This window comes from Peromyscus leucopus, chromosome 14 (assembly GCF_004664715.2).
Source record: "Peromyscus leucopus breed LL Stock chromosome 14, UCI_PerLeu_2.1, whole genome shotgun sequence".
NCBI classification, from domain to species: Eukaryota; Metazoa; Chordata; class Mammalia; order Rodentia; family Cricetidae; genus Peromyscus; species Peromyscus leucopus.
The window spans coordinates 59,229,211-59,252,564 of NC_051075.1; the positions used below are offsets into that span (position 1 = coordinate 59,229,211).

Genomic DNA, 23,354 nt, shown 5'->3' on the forward strand with positions numbered 1-23,354 from the left:
CATTAATAGTATCTGTAGCAACCTCACTTTAAGGGGTTGGGAGCCCCCCACTCCCACCCCAGGGTACCCTCTTAGAGAGTCAGCTGTACCTCCATTTCCTGTCCCACTCTGTCCCTAGTGACCCTCTCTCCTTACTATCCCCACGGTCCTATTCAGTCTCAAGGCTCCAAAAACTTTGACAGCCAGCCAGAAAGGCCACACCAACTTCTTGACCCATAGATCCTCAGATTGTGTTTCTGTTCTGGACTGTATCCCACAGCCTATCGGGAAGCTTTGGGTCCATCCCTCGGAACCCAACAAAGCTTTAACTAACACCGTTAGACTACATCTTACATTGCCATCATCAGTTCCAGAATGGAGTCACAAGACCACAGCCTGTACTCAATAGTAAAATATTTGATGGTAGCCTGGTGACTAACTGAAGTCAAGCAAGGGCTTACCTCAAGTGTTGGGAGACTGATATAGAGTGCCATCTAATGGACAGACAGCCTTAATGACAGAAAAGGGAAGACGGACCCAGCAAGTGGAGTGTTCAGAGGGTGCCTCGATGGCTGTGATACTGCACATCGAGAACATGAGTCATTAAAGGCTGCGATATTTTGGGGGAAATCAGGCACAGTGGCTCTGTCCAAGGGTACAGTTACTGTGACAGGTGTGAAAAGCCATCGAATAAACCTCAGTGTGGACAATCAGGAAGTGGTATGGGAATTAACCATGTGTGTTATCACAGAGATGAAAAATGCAGAGTCAGGGACATTCCAAGCTCAGCGGAGTACTTTCTTTGGTTGTGGAGATGCTGTGGGAAACCCTGAGGTGATAAAATTTACCCCAACATTATAGAAATGTCAGCAGAGGCAAGTAGACCTTTGCTGGCAGGTCCTTAGATTCAGCTTCTGAGAGACTCCTTTAGTTAGCGTTCCAAGTGGGGACTGTACAAGTGTTGCTACGCTAATGTTTTCCTAAGATGTACCATGAAACATCAATACCAATTTAAATCCAGAGTTTCAACTTTTAACACAATCCCAAGGACTGGGTACACAGTGACAAGTTTCTCTTTCATCTCTTCCCTGTTCTAAGTCCATATTTTCTATCATAATTTAGGCATTTGCAAAAACACATACAGTCATCCCCTCTCACCATTTTGTATGCACCATCACCACATAGATCAGCAGTCCTCAACTTGTGGGGTGTGACCCTCTGGGGTCACCTAAGACCATCAGAAAGCACAGATATTTATGTTACAATTCAGAACTATCAAAATTACAGTTATGAAGTAGCAAGGAAAATAATTTTGTGGTTGGGGGTCACCACCACATGAGGAGCTGTATTAAAGGGTGGTAGCATTAGAGTCACTGATATAGGAGAAGTCTCATTCTTTTCTGTGGTCATATAGTACCTAATTTCTTGAATGTAGTATCTTCTAAGTCCCCAGTTCTTTTGCTGGGCACTGATTTCTAGTATTGTGTCATTTATGTAGTTCTGTAATATCCTTACACTGCACACAACAGAGGCCTGCACAGGCTAATTTTTATTTCAACTCTACACAAGCGAGGGCCCTTGTGGGAAGAAGAAATCTTAATTACAAAATACCTCCACACCATTGTCTTGGAGGCTAGTCTGTAGGGCATTCCTGTTGTAGGATATTATTTCAAGGTGTGTTACTTTTGTTTATGCTCTGGAACATTTGTTTAATGATGCAAAGATGTGTTTGATTAAATAAAATTCACCTGCGGTCAGGAGGCTGCATCAGCAACTAGCTGACAGGAAGTGGTAGGGAGGAGCCAGGTGAGAAAGGGTTTGTAAGGAGGGGCCAGGAGAAGCAGGAGGGCTTTTTGGAGGAGGTGAGCAGGGAAGGAGAGGAGGTGAGCTACTTGTTATTCAACCTCTCTAAAGAGCAGAATTCCACCTTAACCTCTGAATCTTGAGTTCTTTAGAGGGAGAGAGGTTTAGTTAAGTTCCCTTAATTAGCTTTGTAAGAGTTGGAACCGGAGGGAACAGATTTCCCTCTGGTTACAGCCTTTGTGGCCTAAAGGATGCTGGTTCAGAGAGCTGTGGCTTAAAAGGCAGCAACCAGTTAAAAAAAGGACAGCAATTGGTGGGGCACCAGAATGATGTTGTTTTTGCTCTTTTGGGAGGGGGGCTGCCACCCAGCTCCCAAGTAAGTCACACATGGAGGCTTATTCTTAATTATGAATGCCTGGCCTTAGCTTGGCTTGTTTCCTGCCAGCTTTACTTAACTTCAAATTATCCCATCTGTTTAGCTGGGTGGCTGGCCCCTGAAGTCCTCCTCCTTCTCTGACTCCTTCCTTTTCAATTCTCCATCTCTTTTCTTCCTCCATATATTCTCTCAGCCTGCCAGCCCAGCCTCTCTCTCTCTCCTGCCTTGCTATTGGCCATTCAGCTCTTTATTAGACCATCAGGTGTTTTAGACAGGCACAGTAACACAGCTTCACAGAGTTAAACAAATGCAACATAAACAAAAAGTAACACACCTTAAAATAATATTCTACGCCGGGCGTTGGTGGCGCACGCCTTTAATCCCAGCACTCGGGAAGCAGAGGCAGGCAGATCTCTGTGAGTTCAAGGCCAGCCTGGGCTACCAAGTGAGTTCCAGGAAAGGCGCAAAGCTACACAGAGAAACCCTGTCTCGAAAAACCAAAATAATAATAATAATAATAATAATAATAATAATAATATTCTATAACACATTCTCTGGATGGATGTGGGAGGACCCAGCTCACTGTGGGTGGTGCCACCTCTGGGCAGGTGGTCCTGGATGGTATAAGAAAGCAGGCTGAGCAAACAATGAACATTCTTCCATGGCTTCTGCTTCAGTCCCTGACTCCAGGTTAGTACCCTGCCTGAGTTCCTCCCCTGATGTCCTTGGAGGATGGACTATGATGTGGAACTGTGAGCTGAAATAAACCCTTTCCTCCCCAAGTTGTTCTTGGTCATTTTTTTTTTTAAATCACAGCAATAGAAAGCCTAACTAAAACAGGGTCATATTAGTAAAACAGGTGAAAATAGATTTAAGGGAGAAGATAATCATCTTCCCATTTGATATAACGTACAGATATGTACACAGTAAGAAACAGATGCGAAGTATATTTGTGCTGTTAAAATTTCCAGGGATGGGGTCTGGAAAGATGATTAAGATCACTTGGCGCTCTTACAGAGGACCCAAGTTTGGTTCCCAGCACCCCATGACAACTACAGCTTCCAGGGATCTGATGCCCTCTTCTGGCTCCAAGGGCATCAGGCTCAAATGAGGTGCCTATCCACGCATACAGGCTCTCTCTCACACACACAAGATTAAATAAATAGATCTTTAAAAAAAATTCCAGGGAAAATAATTTGAGGAAACATCTAAAATTTCCTAGGATTCTACCTATGAAGAAATGGGAATTATTAGCCCAGTCCTCAACATCAAAGGTGGTAGAGGATTTCAGGCTGTGACCTGCTCAGATCCAGGTGACGCATCCCCCAGAAGTGCACACGTGGGTATGGGAGCAAATCTGGGAGGCTGGTGACAAAGAGACGCTGGTGTGACCGCTGGAGACTGTGCAGGAATTTTCAAGTCTTAAGACTGCTTGCTGTCCATCACCATCTTCTCAGAAGCCTGGGACCAGAAAGGCTCTTGAGACTTAGGAGTAGACATGTGGAGCAGGACATGGAATGAATGGGAGAACAATCTCCAAGGAGAGCTGTGCTTTTTTTTTTTTTTTTTCCCTGAACTCACTCAGAAACGTCTCAACCATCATCATTTTTTTTTCTCTTTTTCAGTTTTCCAGCTTTTAATAATCCTCACAAATGCTGCCATCCCACAAAAGTCTGTCCCTGCCTCACCATCCATGGACTCAGGCAGCTTCAATAATGGTTTAGAACAACTCTCTATAGAGCTGCATTCAGCAGCATTTGAGAGAAATGAAGGGATACTGAATGATGAAGGCATGCCCCTTAAACATTATTCTAAGGAGGACTGGGAAGATAGTTCAGTGCTTAAGAGCACGGGCTGCTCTTCCAAAGGAACCAGGTTCTAGTCCCAGCATCCACGTGGTGTCTCGCAATCACCTGTAATTCCAGTGTCAGGAGCTCTGATGTCCTCTTCTGGCCTCGAGGGTACCAGGCACACAAATGGTGCACAGACAGGCATACAGGCAAAATACCAATTAAAAAAACTTATTCCAGGTCACTGGGCTGGTGGAATGGCTCCGCCAGTAAAGACGTTTGCCGGCAAGCTTGATGACATGACATCCCACAGAGTGAGAGGAGAGTACCAGCTCCTGCAAGTTGTCCTCTGACCTCTACACATGGGTGAGTACCCACATCACCTCACCCCGAAATGCTAACTTGTTAAAATGATAGCAAAATGATCGTAGGTTCTGCTCCACGGAGGGCCAGTGAACACCGAGAATTTTGTCTACCGAATAGAGGTGGAGGTCATGCCTGGCTCTGTGTTTCCTGGCGAAACCTTGAGCTCCCACACAGAGAGGGAAATCTTTCCTCGCCACACCCAGCTGCTTCCCTTTGCAGTCTATCAAGTCTGTAGTCTTCCTCCCAAGCCTTTGCCAGCCCTTGCCCAGTCTTCCGGGAGCTGGACCAGCTTCCTGCCTCTGACAGGGGAGGACAATTTCTATTCATGCCATTCATCAAAAGGAGGGTTGGTCTGGTGAGAATTCATGTCAGGAGGGGCAGGAGGCTGTCAGCTAAGGGTTACTCTGGAGCTTGGCTGCCCAACCCAACTCGTATAAGACCCTGGGTTTGACCATCAATGATGCCAAAACACAAAAGCAAAAAACATCAGGGACATGTCCCTATAACTGCGGGGGTGGGGGGGAACCACATTAACAATTTTTTTCCTCAGGAAACATCTGGCATAGATTGGAAGATGTGTTTGTGGGAGGTGGGGTGAGAAGTGGTCTCTTTTCACATACAAGGAGTCTGTCTGACCCAGAAGCCCTGGCTGGCTGCCAGCTGACTTTAAGGAAGATGAGGCTGGGGGGCTCCCAGAATCCTCCTATGTATTTTCTTATTATATTCTAATTTTTGTGTGTGCTCATGTGATGGGTGATATAGCTCTGTATGCTGTGAATGTGCTGCTCTGATGGGTTGATAAAGAAAATGCTCATTGGCCAGTAGCCAGGCAGGAAGTATAGGCAGGATAAGCAGACAAGGAGAATTCTGGGAAGAGTAAGGCTGGGTTGGAGACACCATCCCACCATCCAGGGAGCAGTATGTAATGGCACTGTACAGGTAAAGCCATGGAACACATGGCGACATGTAGATGAACAGAAATGGGCTTAAGTGTAAGATTTAGTCAGTAGGAAGCCTGAGCTAGTGGCCGAGCAGTTTTAATTAATATAAGCCTGGGTGTGTTTATTTGGGTCTGAGTGGCTGTGGACTGGGTGGGACACAGGAAAACTTCAGCTACATACATGTGTGTGCACAGTGTATGCAGGTGTGTAAGCAAAGTGTGGAAAGCATAGGTCTACATCAACTCTCCTCAATTCCCCTCTGCCTTCCTGAATTCAGAAAGAGGGTCTCTCATTGAACCCATAGTTCGTTGACTCCACAAGATCACCTGACCAGCCAGCGATCCAGGCAGCGATCCTCCTGTCTCTGCCTCCACAGAGCTGGGGTTATGCCACGATGAACTATTTTTGAGTTCTGAGGCCCTAAACTCAGATTTTTTTGTGCTTGTGTAGCGAGTTCTTTACCCAAGGAACCATCTCCCCAATCCCTCCTCTTTCCGGATTGCTATAGGTATGTTTTGCTGTGGGCCGCAGGAATATATCATAAGAACTCAGCTGGTTATGGCAAAGTCACTACCTGGAGGGATCAGGGAATTTCTCCAGAGGAAGCCAAACCCCAAGGAGTTTTTGGTGTTACTTGGCTTGTTATATATCAGCTGTCTTCTGTTATGAAAATCATGTGTGCCTTCATAGTTTCCCCAATTGATTTTTCCCTAAGAAGGGCTAACAGTGTGGACTGATCCCTCTCTGGACATACACACTCCAGGAATTTGGAGAACAGCCTCAGGAAAGGCTTTCTCTGGAATCAGATATCTCCCCTAGCCACTTCCAAGGACTAAAGGAGACATCACCCAGGTGGTCACCCAATTTCCGAGGATTAACAGTGATAACAACCCACAGGCGAGTCTCCTGACTTAACGTAAATTCCACGAGGAGACACCGCCTAGGTCAGGTGGACATTAAGTAATAGCTTTACACAATTTAGCTCAGACCCTCCTTTCTTACAGCCTTACTAACTTTATAGACCTCTAACTACTTACCTAACCACTTCTAGGAATATTTAGATAACCTTCTGTGCTAACAGCTATGCTCAGCCAGAACTCCCAGTTCAAGCCTCCCTGTAATTATCATTATTGGTAGCATCCGGCCAGGTCCATCACCGGATGGAGGAAAGTACCTTATCAGAGATACCTCTGTACTCTCTAAGAACAGACTTAAGCATCCAGGCTACCTGTTTGAGAAGGCCTGACAGATGTGCCAATTAAGCTTTACTTCCTTCTCCTTTCCCAAATCTTACCTCTGGTTCCAGATCTCCCTTTAACTATCACCAGAGGCATCTAGCTGTACACAGGTTGCCTAGAGACCGAGCACACTTTCCCCCACCCTGCAGAAAAACGGCAGACAGCTTGGACAGATAGGAGCCACAGGAAAAAAGAAGACAGTTTTATTTTCTCCCATTGACCTAGCAACTTACAGATTTTTAACATCTTTTACCAAACACATTTAAGATTATAGTTGTGCACATAAGATCCCTCTTCTTAGATATTACCCATATTTAGCCTTTAGTTAATTCATTAGTCACTTCCCTTTTGGGTCACAAATGGTAATTAACAACTAGAGCCCCTCTTTGTAATTCTTATCAACCCTCCATTTGATCCTGATAATGGACAATCACTGCCTGAGGAAGTTCAGGCTGGGTGTCCTGGGTGGAGGGGAGGATTGTGTTTTCTGGGGGATATATAACTGTAAAGCAAGGGACGAGAGAAAGAATTAAAGCAAATGGACCAAAGAACTCTGCGTGTGTAGATTGATTTGCCGACCTTAAAGAATAGATTCTCAGCTGGTTGATAGATTCTTCCGCGGACCCTGGAAAGGAGACTATTAGGGGCTGGACCCCAATAGTCCCCGATAATGTTTGAAGACTATCACCTTGCAATGACTCTCTTCTTAGCCTGTCCACGGCCCCGTGACTAGCCCTGATCAGTTTCCTTATTTTCTGCGGTCTTCCTTCTCTTTTAGAAGCATGCCTTTAAAAAGCCAAAAGTCCCTGGAAGCCATAAAGCAAAGCATCGAGACATTTGACGATAGAACTAAGAAGCAAGGAAGACACAACTCACTGGGACCAAAGAGACAAAGCCCTGACAAGTCTGTGAGGTGCTGCACTTCCGGTCATGGCAGGAGGCTGACTTCCTGACAAAGGCCCAGAAGCTCATAGAAACCCACGAGGGTCAGTAACCCGAGAGGAAAGCGGAGCAGGCGTGATTGAGTCAGCAGAGAGAAGTACGTGACGGGTAGTGAGTGGTCAACCTCACATCAGACGCAAACATGGAGCCAGGGCACTTTGGAGAGTCTGTCTAGGGAAACGGAGTCACCTTCTCTAGCAGATACCCCCCTCCACCTGGACCCGTCTCGGAACTGTCAACAACTGGAGACACCTTTCCCATACCGAATGCTTGGCACTCCCTTCTCTCCGGGCTTCACATGGTTGGCATCTGTGGAAGCTGCCCCGTGGAGACCCAGGGGAGAGGGTGAAAAGCCCACGCGTGGTCTTTGTTTCTTCCGGCACGGCACCCAGGAATTGGGTAGATCCGATGGCTCCTTGGGTTGACGTCAGGTGATGTCTGTTCTACGCCCAAAACAAACAGGGCAGAAACTTGAGGAGACACACAACGAGGCAGTGCTGAGGATGCCAAGGAGGGGTCCCGACGTAGCTTCTAGAAGTTGTAGTTAGAATCTTGACCTCAGATCAGACTTTATCTTTTCTCAGAGAAGGCTTCTGGAAAAATTACGGAAAACTTAGTTTTTTTTTTTTTTTTTTTTTTTTTTTTGTTTTTTGTTTTTTTATAAAAACAAACCAAAAACAAAAAACAAACAACCCCCCCCACGACTTTCTTTCAGATGTGACGCTTTGGTGCCCTCTAGGGGATATTTTGGAAACTACACCCATGTTTTTCAGGATTACTCAGTCATCTGTTTCATTGTGCTATTTCCATATACACGTGTCATTTATATTTTGCTCCCATTCATTCCCTCCCCATTGTCCTCACCCATGCTTTTTGATTCCATCCTCACCCTGGGTAGTTCCATTCTTCTGCCCAGATAGCCCAGTGGCTTTGTTTTCTTTACCTAGAGAGGAACTGAGACATCCAGATTTAAAACAATGTGAGGTACGTGGTTGACGACACAAACGCACAAGAGCTTAGGCTGCTTTGAACTGGCACATCCGATCTTTCGACGTAGATGCTGCGTAGATGGTAATGTGGCATTATCATCTACAAAGTTCACAGCTGAGAACTGCACCGTCGAGTAACAAAATAACCTCATAGTGTTCTGAATGAGTTTTATGATTTTGTGCTGGGTTGCCTTCATGGCTATCCTTGGGTGCGTGTGGCAATGGGTGCAAACTGGACTTGCCTGTCAGACGTGTACACGGTAGCTCAGCACAGCTTACTGTCTAGCTTAGGGAGAAGCAATTCCGGACAGGGCAAGAGGATTGTGTCTGTATCGTGGACTCAGTTCTCTCCGCTGGCATTCATTCTACATTCCCAGGGCACACAGAATGAAGATGGCTGTGTAATTGCTAAAGAGAAACTAGACATTTTCAGTCATCGGTAGACACCGAAAACATCCTAGTTGTTGTTGTTGTTTTTTTTTTTTTTCTTTTTTGGTTTTTCGAGACAGGGTTTATCTATGTAGCTTTGCGCCTTTCCTGGAACTCACTTGGTAGCCCAGGCTGGCCTCGAACTCACAGAGATCCGCCTGCCTCTGCCTCCCAAGTGCTGGGATTAAAGGTGTGCGCCACCAACGCCCGGCTCCCTAGTTTTTTTTTTTTTTTTTTTTTTTTTTTTTTTGTGGTATTTTACCTACTTGATAAGCCTTTTGAGGAAACAAAGGGCTCCACTGTATCCCAGGCAAGTTTTTCATCTTTATGGTATGCAGACTTCCTGAGAGAAGAAAGATGTGTGTGGAAGGGCCAATGCCCTGTGTGAATCAGCGCACACCTGACAGGGAGTGCCAAGGCGGCATCTCCTGGTAGTGCCCATGGTCCCACCAACCCTAGCTAAGCCGCCCTTCTCCTCCTCCCTAGTACAGGCTTGGCTGCAGCAAGCACTCAGGTAGTGTCGTGTGGGGTTGGCACATCAGAGCCAAAGCGGGCAGAGGTGGTTTTGACTTCCTTTCAGTGACACTCCAAGTACTCAGCGCTCCTCCTTTTCAGTTTGGAAAGGGCTTTGCTACTTCAGTGGGCTAGATTCAATAAAGCCTCTGTTCCCATTTCTGTAACACAGTCAGGGTGTGTGTGTGTGTGTGTGTGTGTGTGTGTGTGTGTGTGTGTGTGTATGCGATTCCCGAGCATGCCATCCCTCCAGGTGATGAGGGCTACCTGTCCCTTTTCTTAGCTAGCTTCCCAGAAGGGGTTCTCCCCATCTTTCTTAGGAAATGAGAGAGTTCAGGGAAGTCTGAGTCAACGTGGCTAAGCTACTCGGTACCACACAAAGTGTTAAAAGTCCATTTGCATGCCCACACTCCCCCACCCCTCCTGGCCCAGAGCAGACTCAGGATGTCAAGCAGCCTTTTTGGTGTTCTCTCTACTGGAGAGTCCATCTGCTATTTCAAACATGAAACAAGTCAATTTGCATGTTGGGCATCGTGCCAAGCTCTGGACTCCTGCTGGTGAATAAGACAGACTGGGGCCTGTCTTGGGATTTACAAGCTGGGAGGGTAAGACAGGCAAGTACTGTACTCAATGATAAGAAGGTTTATCAAAGAAACACACCGGGGTGCGTAACAGATGGGCCTGGCTTAATGGGGACCCAGCAGAGTCCAAGCAAAGACTGGAGGAGGAGAGTGGGTCTGGCTAGAGGGCAGAGAGGTACCATGGAGCCTTAGGAAAAGAGAAGCTGGAAGAACTGAGGCAGCCACAACTGGTACCCAGTGTACGCGCACACGCATGCACACACACACACACTCATTGGCTCCACTAATCTTTTTTGGTAGCTCAGATAGTTCAGAATGGATATTTTAGGACCCAAAACCTACAGACAAACTGGGCAGGTGACAGTTACATCAGAAACGCCTGGAAGTTGGTACCAGGGAAACCGCTTGGGCATGAGAAGTTGCTTATGGCCACTGTTGAGGAGGTCCTCAGGATGGGCTGCTTTTTGATGCATGGTATCACCCTTGCATTCCCATCTTGAAGAGCACAAGTTACTTGTAGAGAAGTTATCCGGAAGCCAAATGTTGCTTATTTCCACGCTAATTTATAAAGTGTAAGTATGAGGCTGCTGTCGACATGTCCTAAAGTGACTTGCAGCTCTGCTTGAGCTCTTGGGATGTTTACTTTGAGACTATTCTTTCTCCCCATATAGAGAGATGCTGGCTGGCCCCCAGATGTTTTGGTCAGGCTAGCCCAGGAGCCAAGCACGAGTGTTGGAGGTACCTTGGTTATTCTGGTCTCGGGTAGATGTCAGCCATAAGAGAAAGAGTTAGATCCTGGTCACAAGGATCCTTCAGCCTCTTAAGCCATTTCACCTAGGCCTAGACATGGTGGAGCAGCGATGGGAAGCCCTCACATGCTCCAGATGTTTGTCATGCTTAAAGTGACAGCATGATACCAGATACCTGGAAACACTGCTGTGGTGGCACATGCTAAGAATAGAACACCAAGACAGTGTGGACAGGTTGACACTGAAGGGGACAGATGTCACACTTTTTTTTTTTTTTTTTTTTTTTTTTTGAGACAGGGTTTCTCTGTGTAGCTTTGCGCCTTTCCTGGAACTTGCTTTGTAGACCAAGCTGGCCTCGAACTCACAGAGATCCGCCTGCCTCTGCCTCCCAAGTGCTGGGATTAGAGGCGTGCGCCACCACCTCCCGGCGATGTTACACTTCTTGTCATTCCTCTTTCCTGTTCCCCACGGGACTGTCCACATCTCCATCATAGGTCTTACCATGTCGCACTAAGGGCATAGCATAGTCCAGTAGTTTAAGAGCTTGGGTTTTAGAGCCAGGAATGTCTTTCATTTGCATTTGAGTTTTATGAAGAGCACTAGCTGAGCAATCTCAGGTGGCTCAGTCTTTTGGAAGTCCAGCTGTTAGGAGAATACTGGGAACGGACTGACATCATGGGGTATTTACGATTCAGTTCAGTAGCGCATGCAAAGCACTGTTGCTGTGTGTTCAGTCAGTGGTGAAGATGTCCCTTAAAGAGCTGCTTTCAATGTATTCTTTCATACGCACTTACCTCCAAATTCATTTCAGTGCCTCGAATATGATACAGGCTGCTGGATGCAGGATGAACATGAAAGCTATAAACCTTAAGACTGGCTTGTTTAGTGCAAGGGGGAACGTTGTATATTATTGGAGCTAACCAATTTAGGACAAAGATGTGTCATTTCTACCATGAAGTCACCTCCAGCATTTCAGATCTCCCCAGCTGGGTAGGACCTCCACAGCATCCCCCATCACTGCCAGTTCAACCAGTCACATGATGCCTGTGAGATCCACGTGGAGTGGCTTGCCCAAGACCCTCTAGCCCCTCCCCCCAAACTCTCCCTCTTTCCCCACCTTTGCATTTGAGGGCCGTTTGGTGTGCCTGAGGCTGACCACTAACCTCTTGCATTAAGCCGTCCGAGAGGGCTTGTGAAGGGGGTAGATGGGAACATGACTGCAGGCCATGGGGGTTGTGTGTGACCCTCTCCCTTACCCATCTGTCTCACTGGTCCGGAATGGTGACAATGAGAAAGCCGTTTAACAAAGCTAACAGGCTAGAGGGAGGCCACCATTTTTCTGCAGTTAGTGCTGGGGTCTTTGGCATTTCCTTTATCTCAGTAATTTTAAGGCATACATGTCCTGACCATAACTTACTGGGCTGTATCTGGTGACACCTATTAGGTTCTACTTTGGTTTGGTCAGCCCAAGTATACAAAATGTCAGTCTAATTACTTGTAAGTCTCAAGTGAATGATGAAATAGATACCCATGAAACACAGGGAGGGCCTCTTTAAACGAACAGAGGAAGCTGTTTTCAGCTCCACTGTGGACAGTTCTACTTATTTCAGTTCATGTCAAAACAGGGTTATCGGGACATAGTGTGCTATTTTCAATCCTCTGTGAGAAGCAAATTTGCATGTATCGTGTAAGATGCTACCAAACAACATTGTTCAAACAGTAAACGAAAGAAAACAGCCTGAGTGGGTAACACCGGAACAACTGTTCTCAAAGAACTGAGCCAGCTAGAGGCCCCCTCTGCCCCCCATGGCTGGGCACATACAAAGAGCCAGGATCAGCCTGGATACATTTCATTTAGAATAAAGCAAAAATGCTCCCAACATCCATTTTTGTTAGGAAAAGCATAGAACGGGCAAGGTCACGGGAGGAGAGTGGGGAAACCCAGATGGGTAAGTTCTGAAACTCACAGCTGCCTTCACGCAGCTCAAAATAAGTCTGCTTCCAAGAATGGTTTCTATTCACACTGAAATCTTGAACCATGTAAAACAATGACATCTTCATTTTCGAAGTTCTGAGTCCTTCCTTAGGCTACGTGGCTCTCTCGGCACTCATAGGACTTAGGAGAAAGCCTTCTCGAGGCCGAGAGGCTGGTTCTACGGCGAGGCAGAGAGAAGGCACAAGGGAACTGGGTTGAGCCGTGATGACTATTTCTATGAGCAACATGGATGTTCGAAGGGCGGATAACTGACTGACCACAAGCTACTCAATTCATGTAAGAAAGTGATACATGCTTTTCTTTTAAAATAAAACTTAATGCACACTTGGGCATCAGCACCTGGTTCTAATTATTATTATTATTATTTGTTGTTGTTTTTTAGGGTTTCTCTGTGTAACAGCTCTGGCTGGCCTGGAACTTTATAGACCAATCTGGCCTCGAACTCACAGAGATCCACCTGCCTCTGCCTCCCAAATGCTGGGATTAAAGGTGTGTGGTTTTGTCCAAAATGGAACATTAACACACTATTACCAGTTTGGTGGAATTTTCAGAATCCACTTATACTCATGTTTAATGTGCTGACTTTCTAACTTGTAACAGGTGGCACAGGAACATGTCCTCTTGAACTACCTGGTTCTAAAGGTTTTTTTTTTTTAAATACATATATTCCTGGACAATAGAAAATAAAAATGTTTCCTTCTGCATTTTTCATAGTTTCTACTTTTTAAAATTGTATGTAGTTCACACACGGCTAAGAAGAAAGGATACAGTGGGCAAGGCCATGGCAGAGGAGTCTGGGGAACGCAGATGGGTAAACTCTCAACTCTGCAGCTTAGGGATCAGCAAATTTCCAAGGTCTGAGGTGGTCCAGCCAATGTCTCTCCTCCAGGAAGCTAAAGGGGGAGGGGGAGCTGTGACAGCCAAGGAAGACTGAGAACTTTGGCATAATGCCGACATTAGTGCTATTAGAGGTACACAGCGACCACTCCTAATCCCAGACAGCCTGGCAGGCTGTAGGGGCGGTCACTCTGCCATCCTCATCTCTTTTACTTTAGCCAAGGCTATCTCGGGTGGCTGTGTTCCTTGGAGTAACAATTGAGATCTGACCTGCAGCAGTCTGTATTATCTAGACTTCGTACCCAAGGCTCTGATGTTGCTTTGCTGGACCACTTGGCTCTCACCCTCTTTGAGATGCCTGCCGGGGTGTGGAAGGACAAGCCTATAGCTCTCTCCCAGCTTGCTTGCTTTTTCCCCTGAGGATGGAACCCAGGGCTTCTTATACTTCATTGGTAAGCCTTTTCCACTGCCACACTCCCAACCCCTAGCTAGGATTGTGAGTACAAAGCTTACTTTCAGCTAATGCTGTTTTTCCGTTTCCCCTTTATTTAGAATGTATTTTAAATAGGCTTTATTGTGCTGTATCTGTGTCTCTGCAAGTCCTCTTAAAAACCTGGGATGGCAGCCATAGCAAGCAGCACTCTGTGATCGAGCCTCTGGCTACAAGTGTCTATAAACCAATAACCAAGATGCTAAACTAAAATAGAGGTGGGTCCTGCTTGCTATAGACATCTCAGGCAGATTAAGGCCAAACACCAGAGATTCCACAAATAGTTATCACTTCCTAGCAAAATCATGTCCTTCACAGGACAATGTTCAATTCAAGGGAATCTGATGGACAGATGTTAAAAAGTAAAGAAGGATTCAAATTTCCCCAGAATGCATTCTAGAATGTTGTTGCTGAATTTCAAGAAGGTTCACTAAAATGTTGACTCTTCTGGAGTCTGGAAGTTTGGATGGGAATGCCTTTGGGCATGGCACACTACCACAGACAGATAAACCAGAGGTGGGATCTTTATTTCACAAGTTTCAAGATACAGTACAAAACGAATCTGTACATCTCTCTATTAACAGGATTTGTGTACACAATTATAATACACTCCACCAGCCTTTACACTGCATTCCATTACATACAAAATAAATTTACAAAAGTCTAGTATGGTGTTCCTTCACAATGCCAGCTTATGCTCTTTAAAAACTTCCCTCAACATTTATAGTGGTCACACTTTGATCATGTCAACATTGCTTTTTAAATAAAAGAGAAATAGTGTCAGATTGTTCGTCAATAAATAGTAAAGACAGCACATCTGAATGGCTCCCTGCACATAACCAAAGGACCCTTCTTATGCATACAAAATCATTTTCTAAATGTGTAAACAGTCCCTTTAAGATACAAATCATTGGTATATGGGGTTATTTCAAATTCTCTTGAAATCCCTAGTGGGTAGAGACACTTGGCTTCTCCTCAAAGAACACTACCCATTTAAATACAGCATCCAGGAATATTTTCCTCTCATATCTGAGCAATAACTAATGAAAAAAATTTTTTTTTTGCATAAAATGGTTTTCTTTTGCTCTGGTTATTTCTTGTATACCTCTGGCCATAATATTGTCTAATATACTTTAGAGTCACTTTCACATACAAGCTGTTCCTGGAGTCAATACAAGCCTGCTCTTCTTGGCAGGGCGTGGGCCACCAGAAGCATCTTGCTCTGAAACGTACATGTGAAGTGTTAGCCCAAACCCCTGGAAGGATGGAATTAGACACTGGTGCAAACGCCACACACATGAAGAGCTGAGGTCCACATCTGGAGGCCTACATGTGTGCTCTCCAGCACTAAAGAGCAAACGCGGGAGCAGAGAAGGGAGGAAAAAACCAAGCAACCAGCCAAACAAAACCAAATTCTATGTCTACAACACCTAGCCATCGGCTGGCTCAGCACCAGATCCCTGAAGGGGGTCTCTAGTGCTTCTCCATGGTAGAGACAAGGCAGGTGGGTGGCAAAATGTTCAGAAGTTAATCTTACATTCAGAAGAACAAACCTTCAAGAATATTAAGATTTAGGACCTGTATTTTTACATGAATCTGGTTTAGGTGTTAATGAATTTTTGAAAAAAAAAAAAAACCAGCCTTTGATTTACCTTTTTCTGTGCTATTGGCTAGTAACCAAGAAAACCCAGAAATCAGAAAGAAAAACTTCAAACACAGAAAGAAAAACTTCACCTTTGTAAAACACCACTGAAGCAAACCCGTGGTCTCAGGACTCCGAAAGAGCTGGCTCCCCAATGGGGCAGGCACACAGGGGGACGGGGGCCGAACACAGGACACGACACCACAGAAGGCAGCAGGAGGGATGGGCTGCCAGGAGCAAGGAAGCCACGCTCTAGCTGTAAATCTAAATCCTAATGCTAAAACCCCTGAATCCTGGAGTTGGCTTAATGTCACTGACATTAACTAGCTTTATTGCCACTTTATTCAAATGGATGCCATTAGTAAGTACTGTGCATTATTTTTTAAGAGAAACACCAAACCCAATTCCTATTCGCTTAGGTACCATGTCCCACGAGCAGTAAGAGAACAGGAGTAAAGCATTTTGAGACCATCTTTGAAAGAAGCCGTAAGAACTGAATTATTTCAAACGTGCTACCCAGACTTCTGGGTGCAAATGACCCAGGTTGGAAACAGAAGGTGGAAACAAGCCAAGGAAAGGACATCGGCAGTATTAACACAAAGGACACGACCACCCGGTCCCATCCAGCCTTAGGTAGTGTATGCTAGTTTAAGAAATATTTTCTCCAGGTACTGAGTGAAGTAAAGATGGACACAAAAATGCTGCTGTCCAAGGAGATATTAGATGGGTGGTACAGGAAAACCACAGAAGTCACAGTCACCTTAGAGTTTCCCAACTATTTATTTTTAGAGACTGGGTCTTGTTTTGCTGCCTAGGCTGGTCTTGAACTCCTGGCCTAAAGCGATTTTCCTCCCTCAGCCCCATAAGGAGCTGGGAATACTGGTACACCACTGTACCCAGTCCCTCTAAATAACTTAAAACAGTGCCTTCTAAATGAAGAGTGCTGGGCTGGGGGTGGGGCTGGCAGGAGAGGCAGAAGTGATGGCCCCGATTTACTGTACCACTCACCATCTAATCTTTAAGCACAGGACACCGAATAAGCCTTACTATTTACAGGCACTGCCCAAAGCAACATTGCATTTTTGAGAGGAACACTGGCTGGCTGCCTCTCAAAGATCGTCTTTTATGCATATGGCCTCTCTGTGGCCACCTCTTCAAATTTGGAGGCAAATATCTGGGAGGAGAGTTTGCTTACCGGGTATCCCATAATACTGTAAGCACACAGAAGAATACAACTTCACATTTAAAGCCTTCATGTTCATTATAGAAGAACTGAATCTAGTTCTGATTATAATCCCAACATCAAACCCAAAGTGTTACAAACTCCACCAGCGATAATCTCAAGTTTCATGGCAGAAAGGGATTACAGAAGAGAATGTAAAGGTGACTATGACCAGGCTGGTGTCAGTTCACTTACGGGGCGGTGGCTGCTGAATGCTGCCATTTACACACACCACAAATCACCTCAGGCTTTCTTTCATATAGGTGATTATGTGACGCTCTCAATGTTTGTTATTTTTCTATCTTTTAGAGCAGGCGATGTTCCAGTGTAACAGCCTTCATTTCCTAATGTTTACAACAGAAGGGTGGTAATGTAACAGCTAAGCAAGTGGCTGACTTTCTACAGCCACACCAAACTGTCAGAAAGAAAAAGCTCCCAGATCATACAGGATGGTACACCCAGGCCTTGGTTTTCGCCATGCATTGGGTCTAACCCATCCTCAATGATCTGAGGTTTAGTATTACAAGGTAAGTTACTGCCTGTCGTATCCCGACAATAGTATTTCATATTTGAAGGTCTTCAGAGGGTTCTATGTTCTCTGTAAAGTAAGAAATGAAAAGCAAAATGAAACCTGGGGAGCGACGCATCAGCTGTGGGAGGGTGTGTCTCATCCCCCCCAGAAGTCTGCTTAAGGCTGTTTTCTGATTTTTCCATTTCGTCCATCCTCTGGCTTCCGGACTACTCGCTATACTAAAACCAACAAGCAAGTCACACTGAGGAGTGGGGGCAAGTTCCTATGTGAGTGCAAGGAGTCAGTTCACTGAGTTGTACTTCTATTCCATCACAAGAAGTGGAGTCACAAAGAATTCTTGAGCAAAGCCTTTCAGTCTTCGAGGAAGAGAAGTCTGCTAGGAAGTGTCAGTCGCCAGTACAGGAAACCGCTCCATAGTCCCTTTGAGGACAGAAAGTGCCAAATATGTGTACTTGGGTGCAGACTGGTACACTTTCCCAAATACCCTGAAGACGTCCTGTTGGGCTTGTTCTGTTTTTGACTTAAAGGCAAGTTCTATTCTCAGACTTAAGCATGTTTTTTATGGTTTAAACTCACAACTGAGTTTCCCCCGGTTGTCAATGCTCAGGACCTTAAAAGACATTGATGTAGGAACTTACACACATTGACAGGATGACAAAACGACTCTCAGGAAAGACAGGTGGGTGCGGTAGACATGACTTGAGTGTCTCGTGGATGTTTCCAGAAACAAGAGAGAAGGAGGAGGAAAGAGGAAAGCCACTGAGAGTTGTCATCCCATATGGCACTGAAGCAAACATTCCCTGTAGCTCCAGTGAGAGCTACGTGTCCCTGAAAAGGAAGGCAGCAGGCTCTAAGCAGCTTCTGGGATCCCACACTTCCTCGAGCCTCTTCCCGGCGGTGGCCACCATCCAGAGCCCTAGATCAAATACAAGTGTTCTCAGCAAGCAGCTCCCTGGTGGTCACGGACCCAGGCGGGCGGGTGGCTGCTACTGTGGCGGCTGCTGCTCTGGCGGTCCATCCTGCTGGGGAGGAGCTGCCCGTGGGCCCGGGGGCCTGGGTACTGGCATATCCTGGTGCTGTCTCTGCCTGTAAGCTATGACTGTACCCAACAGCAGTGCGATGATGGTCATGAGGTAAAGGTCCCATTCGGGTCCCAAAAGCTGGTCCATATCCAGTTGGGTGAATATATCTCGAATCTTAATGAGAACAACACAGAAAGTATTATCATTTGAATGTCAGCGACAGAACTCTGAAAGCAGTTACATGAGAGCCAGTGATGAGCAGCAAGCCTTGAAGACTTGGACTCTCGGACACTGTAATGGTTCTAACAAGGCTTTAAAAACCTTCAGCTGCACCCACAATGACGTGTCTCAAGAACCGAGCTGCTGTGTCCTAACAGTTGACAACACCAAGTGAACTCTTTCCATCAGAAATCTAATGCAGCAATTTCCAGCCATTTCTCACAGTAGGTATTTGAAAGGATCACCAGGTTAACAAAAGAAACTGCAAAAACCCTGCATCCTGGCATATCTTTAACCTGTCCACAGTGACAGCAGGCCAGCTGACCACTCGATTACCCAACAGACAGCTGTGCTTCTCCCGCGTGACTGAAGACTACAGGAGCAGGTGTCCATTGGTTGAACAAACCCCTCTTTTTGGTTATGCCCCCCCTCCCGAAAACAGGATTTCTCTATGTTGCAGCTCTGGTTGTCCTGAAACTCACTTTGTAGACCAGGCTGACCTCAAACTCATGGAGATTTGCCTGCCTCTGCCTCCTGTGTGGTGGGATTAAAGGTGTGCACCACGACTGCCTGGCTTTGGTTATGTTTTAACTGAAATGCACACTATCTCACATGTAAATCTGAACTTATGAGTTATATATATTCTTAGTCCACGAGCTTTTGTAAAATTGTGCCCCCCAAAACTCCTGTAATACATATTTGTAGGCACAGGCACTAAATTTTCTAGAAAGAGTTATAGGAGACAATTGTGTTCCCTGGGGATTTTGAGCCTTCTAACCAAGTCTGGCCTTTTTATCATCCATACTTATTACTCTTGCGTTTTGTTTTTATAGACTGGGATTGCTTTGTTCTTTTTTGTTTCAGTTGGCAATCTTCCTGGCCTTTCTGTAGATCAGCGAACGTACCCTAGACTGCAGTCACTGAAGACCATTGCAGAAGACACTCTGACAGCCCTGCAGAAGCCTCATGTTGGCTGTGCATATGTAAGCAGCAACTGCTCGTCTCTGTCAGAAGCACAGCGCTCTGTCTTGTCATGGCCCTAGCAGGCAAGCTCTGTCTCTGTCAGGCAGTAAGCCAGGCAACTGCTCTGTCTCTGTCCACGGCCAGCCCTAAGCCAGGCAACTGCTCTGTCTCTGTCCATGCCCAGCCCTAAGCCAGGCAACTGCTCTGTCTCTGTCCATGCCAGCCCTAAGTCAGGCAACTGCTCTGTCTCTGTCCACGCCCAGCCCTCACTGTGAGCTGGTTAGAGTATCTGGCGGGAAGTACAGCGCACTGACTCAGGCTACCAAGGAACTTCAACAAGTGACATCAGAACCAGGGCACTTATATGTGCGTCTTGGTACTAAAGTTGGCAGCTCTGAAGGGGATGCGTAAACTGCCCACTAGTTAGATTCTATTACACACTCAAGCACTCCAGGCTATTCAGAGAAGAAAGCTCTGTGGCATTTTTAACTTCTGTTTCACCGCTGGAAGAGTGAGAAGTACAGTGACTCAGCTCTCGACTTCCCTCCATCTTTTTCTTCTCACGGTATTGGTTTGAGTATCTACCAGGCATGCGCCTGGCTTATTTTTGATTAGTGTTTCAGAGTGTCGAGTTAGGTCTCAGCTTTCCCTGAATAAGAAAACACCTGCACCAGCGATAAGTGCTTTAGTGCTAAGAACACTGCGGAGTGCTACTTGATGACTCCACTAACTGCCTGGTCTACACTTCACCCCACCTGATGACTTCATCTGCACTTTACCTGGGAAGAAGGGGAGACCCTGTGCCCTCCAACTTTTAATCCCTAGGCCCGAGAAAGTGACATAATTAGTATTTTTTACTAAGAGACCAAACTCACTTACATTTGCTTCCCGTATGTACTGTAAGAAATAGACGACACCCAATTTGCAGAGTGCAAGGAAGACAGGAACTTGTGCATCTGGGCTAGCCTCGGCTGCCATGTCATAAAAACGTTTTGCAAGGTGAATATCCTACAGTGCAGAAAACAAAGGAAAATCCATTCTTGTGAAAATATATAAAAAGCATTCGTTTTGTTTCAGAAAAATTGTCCTACCTTTCAAGAGTCCATTTAAAATTAATGTCTCCTACCTAGAGGAAAACCCCAAGCTTTACCTGGGTAAAATTTCTGTAATTATCTAATTAAATAATTTTGAAAATTTAAAATCAGGAAAGGTAACATCAGATTTTATGTGTAGACACACTGGATTCAGGTATTCACCTAACACATAATATTCCTGACCCGGAGATTTCCAATCTTTGACTTAACACTTTAGTCAGTATAAGCAGCTTTGGTATAGTTCACACGGGTAGGACATTCATGAGTCTCCAGCTGGTCCTTTTCTAGAGAAGTAGGGGGATCTATTTGGGGATCTCTTAACTTCTGCTACATGTTTTTTTTTTAAGACAGAAATGCCTGGGGTCAACTCTGTGTTCCTGTAACCTGTCTCAGCAAAGGACCGCTCCAGCCTGACAGACCTATTCCTTCCTCAATATATTGCCCAGGGTTGGGAAAACCTAGGAGAACAGGAGCTGCCTTAGGAGGAGGCTGTTGTACTGACTGATACAAACTGCCACAGGGGACTTGCTACAATATTTCTGAAGAGGGTGACCCCAGTCATGACCAATTCTGCCCCATGATGGAAGGAGAACACCAGAAACTACATCCTCCATACAGATTGAAACAGAAGCAGTTAATTTCCATTAGTCCTTATTCTCAATCTTCAAATGTGTCATTCATTAAAAAGAAAAGCACTTTCAATTAATAGTAAAAGTATGGTTAGTATCCAATTGAAAAATACAAATTTAAACATTTTTTGACAACTGTATCTTTGAAAACCTTGGATCCAACTTTATTGCTACCACAGATTTTGTGCTGTGGATGATTTAACAGGGTAATTCAACCATATCAAACCACATCTTGAATTATAGTTTTCAATCATCATCAAGCTTCATACTTTGGTATCAATTTACTTGATGCTGGACTGACTTTTTTTTTTTTTTTATTCAAGACAGGGTTTCTCTCTGTATTCCTGGCAGTCTTGGAACTCACTTTGTAGACCAGGCTGGCTTCGAACTCAGATCTGCCTTCTCTGCTCCCGAGTGCTGGGATTAAAGGCGTGCGCCACCCCCGCCCGGCTCACTGGACTGACTTTTGTTGTAGCTGTTGTTTTGAGACAGGTGTCATGTAGCCCAGACTGGCCGGAAGTAGGTGTGTACTTGAGGAAGACCTTGACCTGATCCTCTTGTCTCCCCTTGCTGAAATTACAGGTATGTGCCACCATGCCAGCTGCACTGATTAGTTTTTAGTAGTTTTTACTTCATTTACAAAGTAGAAAAAAAAAATGGAAACAGTAACTAGGATGCCTTATATATGACTATATCATGCCATATAGAATTACTATGAATTTTGTATCTGATTACTTATTCTCAAAAGCTGAACCCGGGTTCCCTTTCTGAATACTCTTAACTTTTATAATAGTGTTAGCTCCAAAGTGTACAAGTAGTAATGCTTCTTCAAAATTCTTTTGTGGTAGATAGGCAAAAACTCAGAACCATTCTAAATAAAATGAGATTTCATTAGGAAGGTGAAGGCATCAGAAAAAAGTTCACCAGTAAAAAAGATTTCAATCCATTTCAAAGTGATTCAGAAGCAAAAGCGTTGACTGACGGTAGATACAGTTCCTGAAACAAGAGGCTATCGACAGGGCAGTGTTACCCAGAATGCAGCAGTGCTCACATGTGTGCTGGAAATGGGATGGAGTGACAGCCCTCGGACATACTAGAGACCCGCTTCTCCTCCTGTGGCCCCAAGTCTGACAGAGTCCCAGCAGCAATGTTTGCAGTGCGGTGCCAGCATCTCCCCTTGTCTTAGCAAGGCCACCCGAGCGCCAGCCTTGACGCCACGCTCACCTGCTTAATGCCTAGGCCCTTCTCGTGCATGTAGCCCAGGTTAAACATAGCTTGGGCACTGTGCTGTTGCTCGGAAGCCAAGCGGTAATGAATAAATGCAGTCTCGTAATCCACATCGGTGCCAAATCCATAGAAATGGTAGTCGCCAAGTTTAATCCTAGCCACAGTGTAGCCTGAAACAAAGTTAAACACAAAGTGCTGACAAACGACGTGTGCTCAGAACAAATCAGACTTATTTTTTAAACAGGCTTCTAAAACACACAATTTTCATTTGTAGTAGGAAACTTTAAACGGATCCCTCAGCTAAGTTCTAAAGTTTAAGCATTTAGAGTAGACATTCTCTCTTCTGCAGAAATCACGCGACAGTCACAGAGCAGGCAGGCCGGGTGGGTGGTACTCTGTCTCACTAATGCCACCCTTCAAAGGGCCATGCTCCACATATCACATCATGTGAATCTAAAACAACTGTCCAGCCTGCGCACTGTGTAGACTGGAGAGGGAGAGGCCTACTGTGGAGAGCAGTACGTGAGGAAAGCATGTTGAAGAAAAAGTAGGGAAAGGTTAAGAGTTCTTTTCCATTTCAGGCTGGTATTCTATTACATTCTCCATTTCTCAATTTATACAATCAGCTGGCCTGAAGCTAAACACCAAATGGTGATGCAAATGTCCAATCAAGGACTGGCAATTTAACCACTCATCTAGGGATGAAGACTGCTCACAAGCAAGATAAGCAACGGTATCTCTGAGGGTTCATGAGAGATGAACAACAACAGAGTGAAGGGTCCTGG

General features: G+C 45.3%; 1 protein-coding gene across 1 annotated transcript in view; it reads right to left on the minus strand.

Moving 5' to 3' along the window:
* Positions 1–14,525: 14,525 nt before the first annotated feature.
* Sel1l (SEL1L adaptor subunit of ERAD E3 ubiquitin ligase) overlaps positions 14,526–23,354 on the minus strand; it is a 45,187-nt gene continuing 36,358 nt past the window's right edge. The window contains exons 19-21 of the mRNA XM_028875914.2: positions 22,567–22,739; positions 20,499–20,627; positions 14,526–18,611 (exon numbers count right to left, since the gene is read on the minus strand). Of these exons, the coding sequence (XP_028731747.1) occupies positions 18,402–18,611; positions 20,499–20,627; positions 22,567–22,739 (512 nt within the window). The 3' untranslated portion in view covers positions 14,526–18,401. The remainder of the gene's footprint in view (positions 18,612–20,498; positions 20,628–22,566; positions 22,740–23,354) is intronic.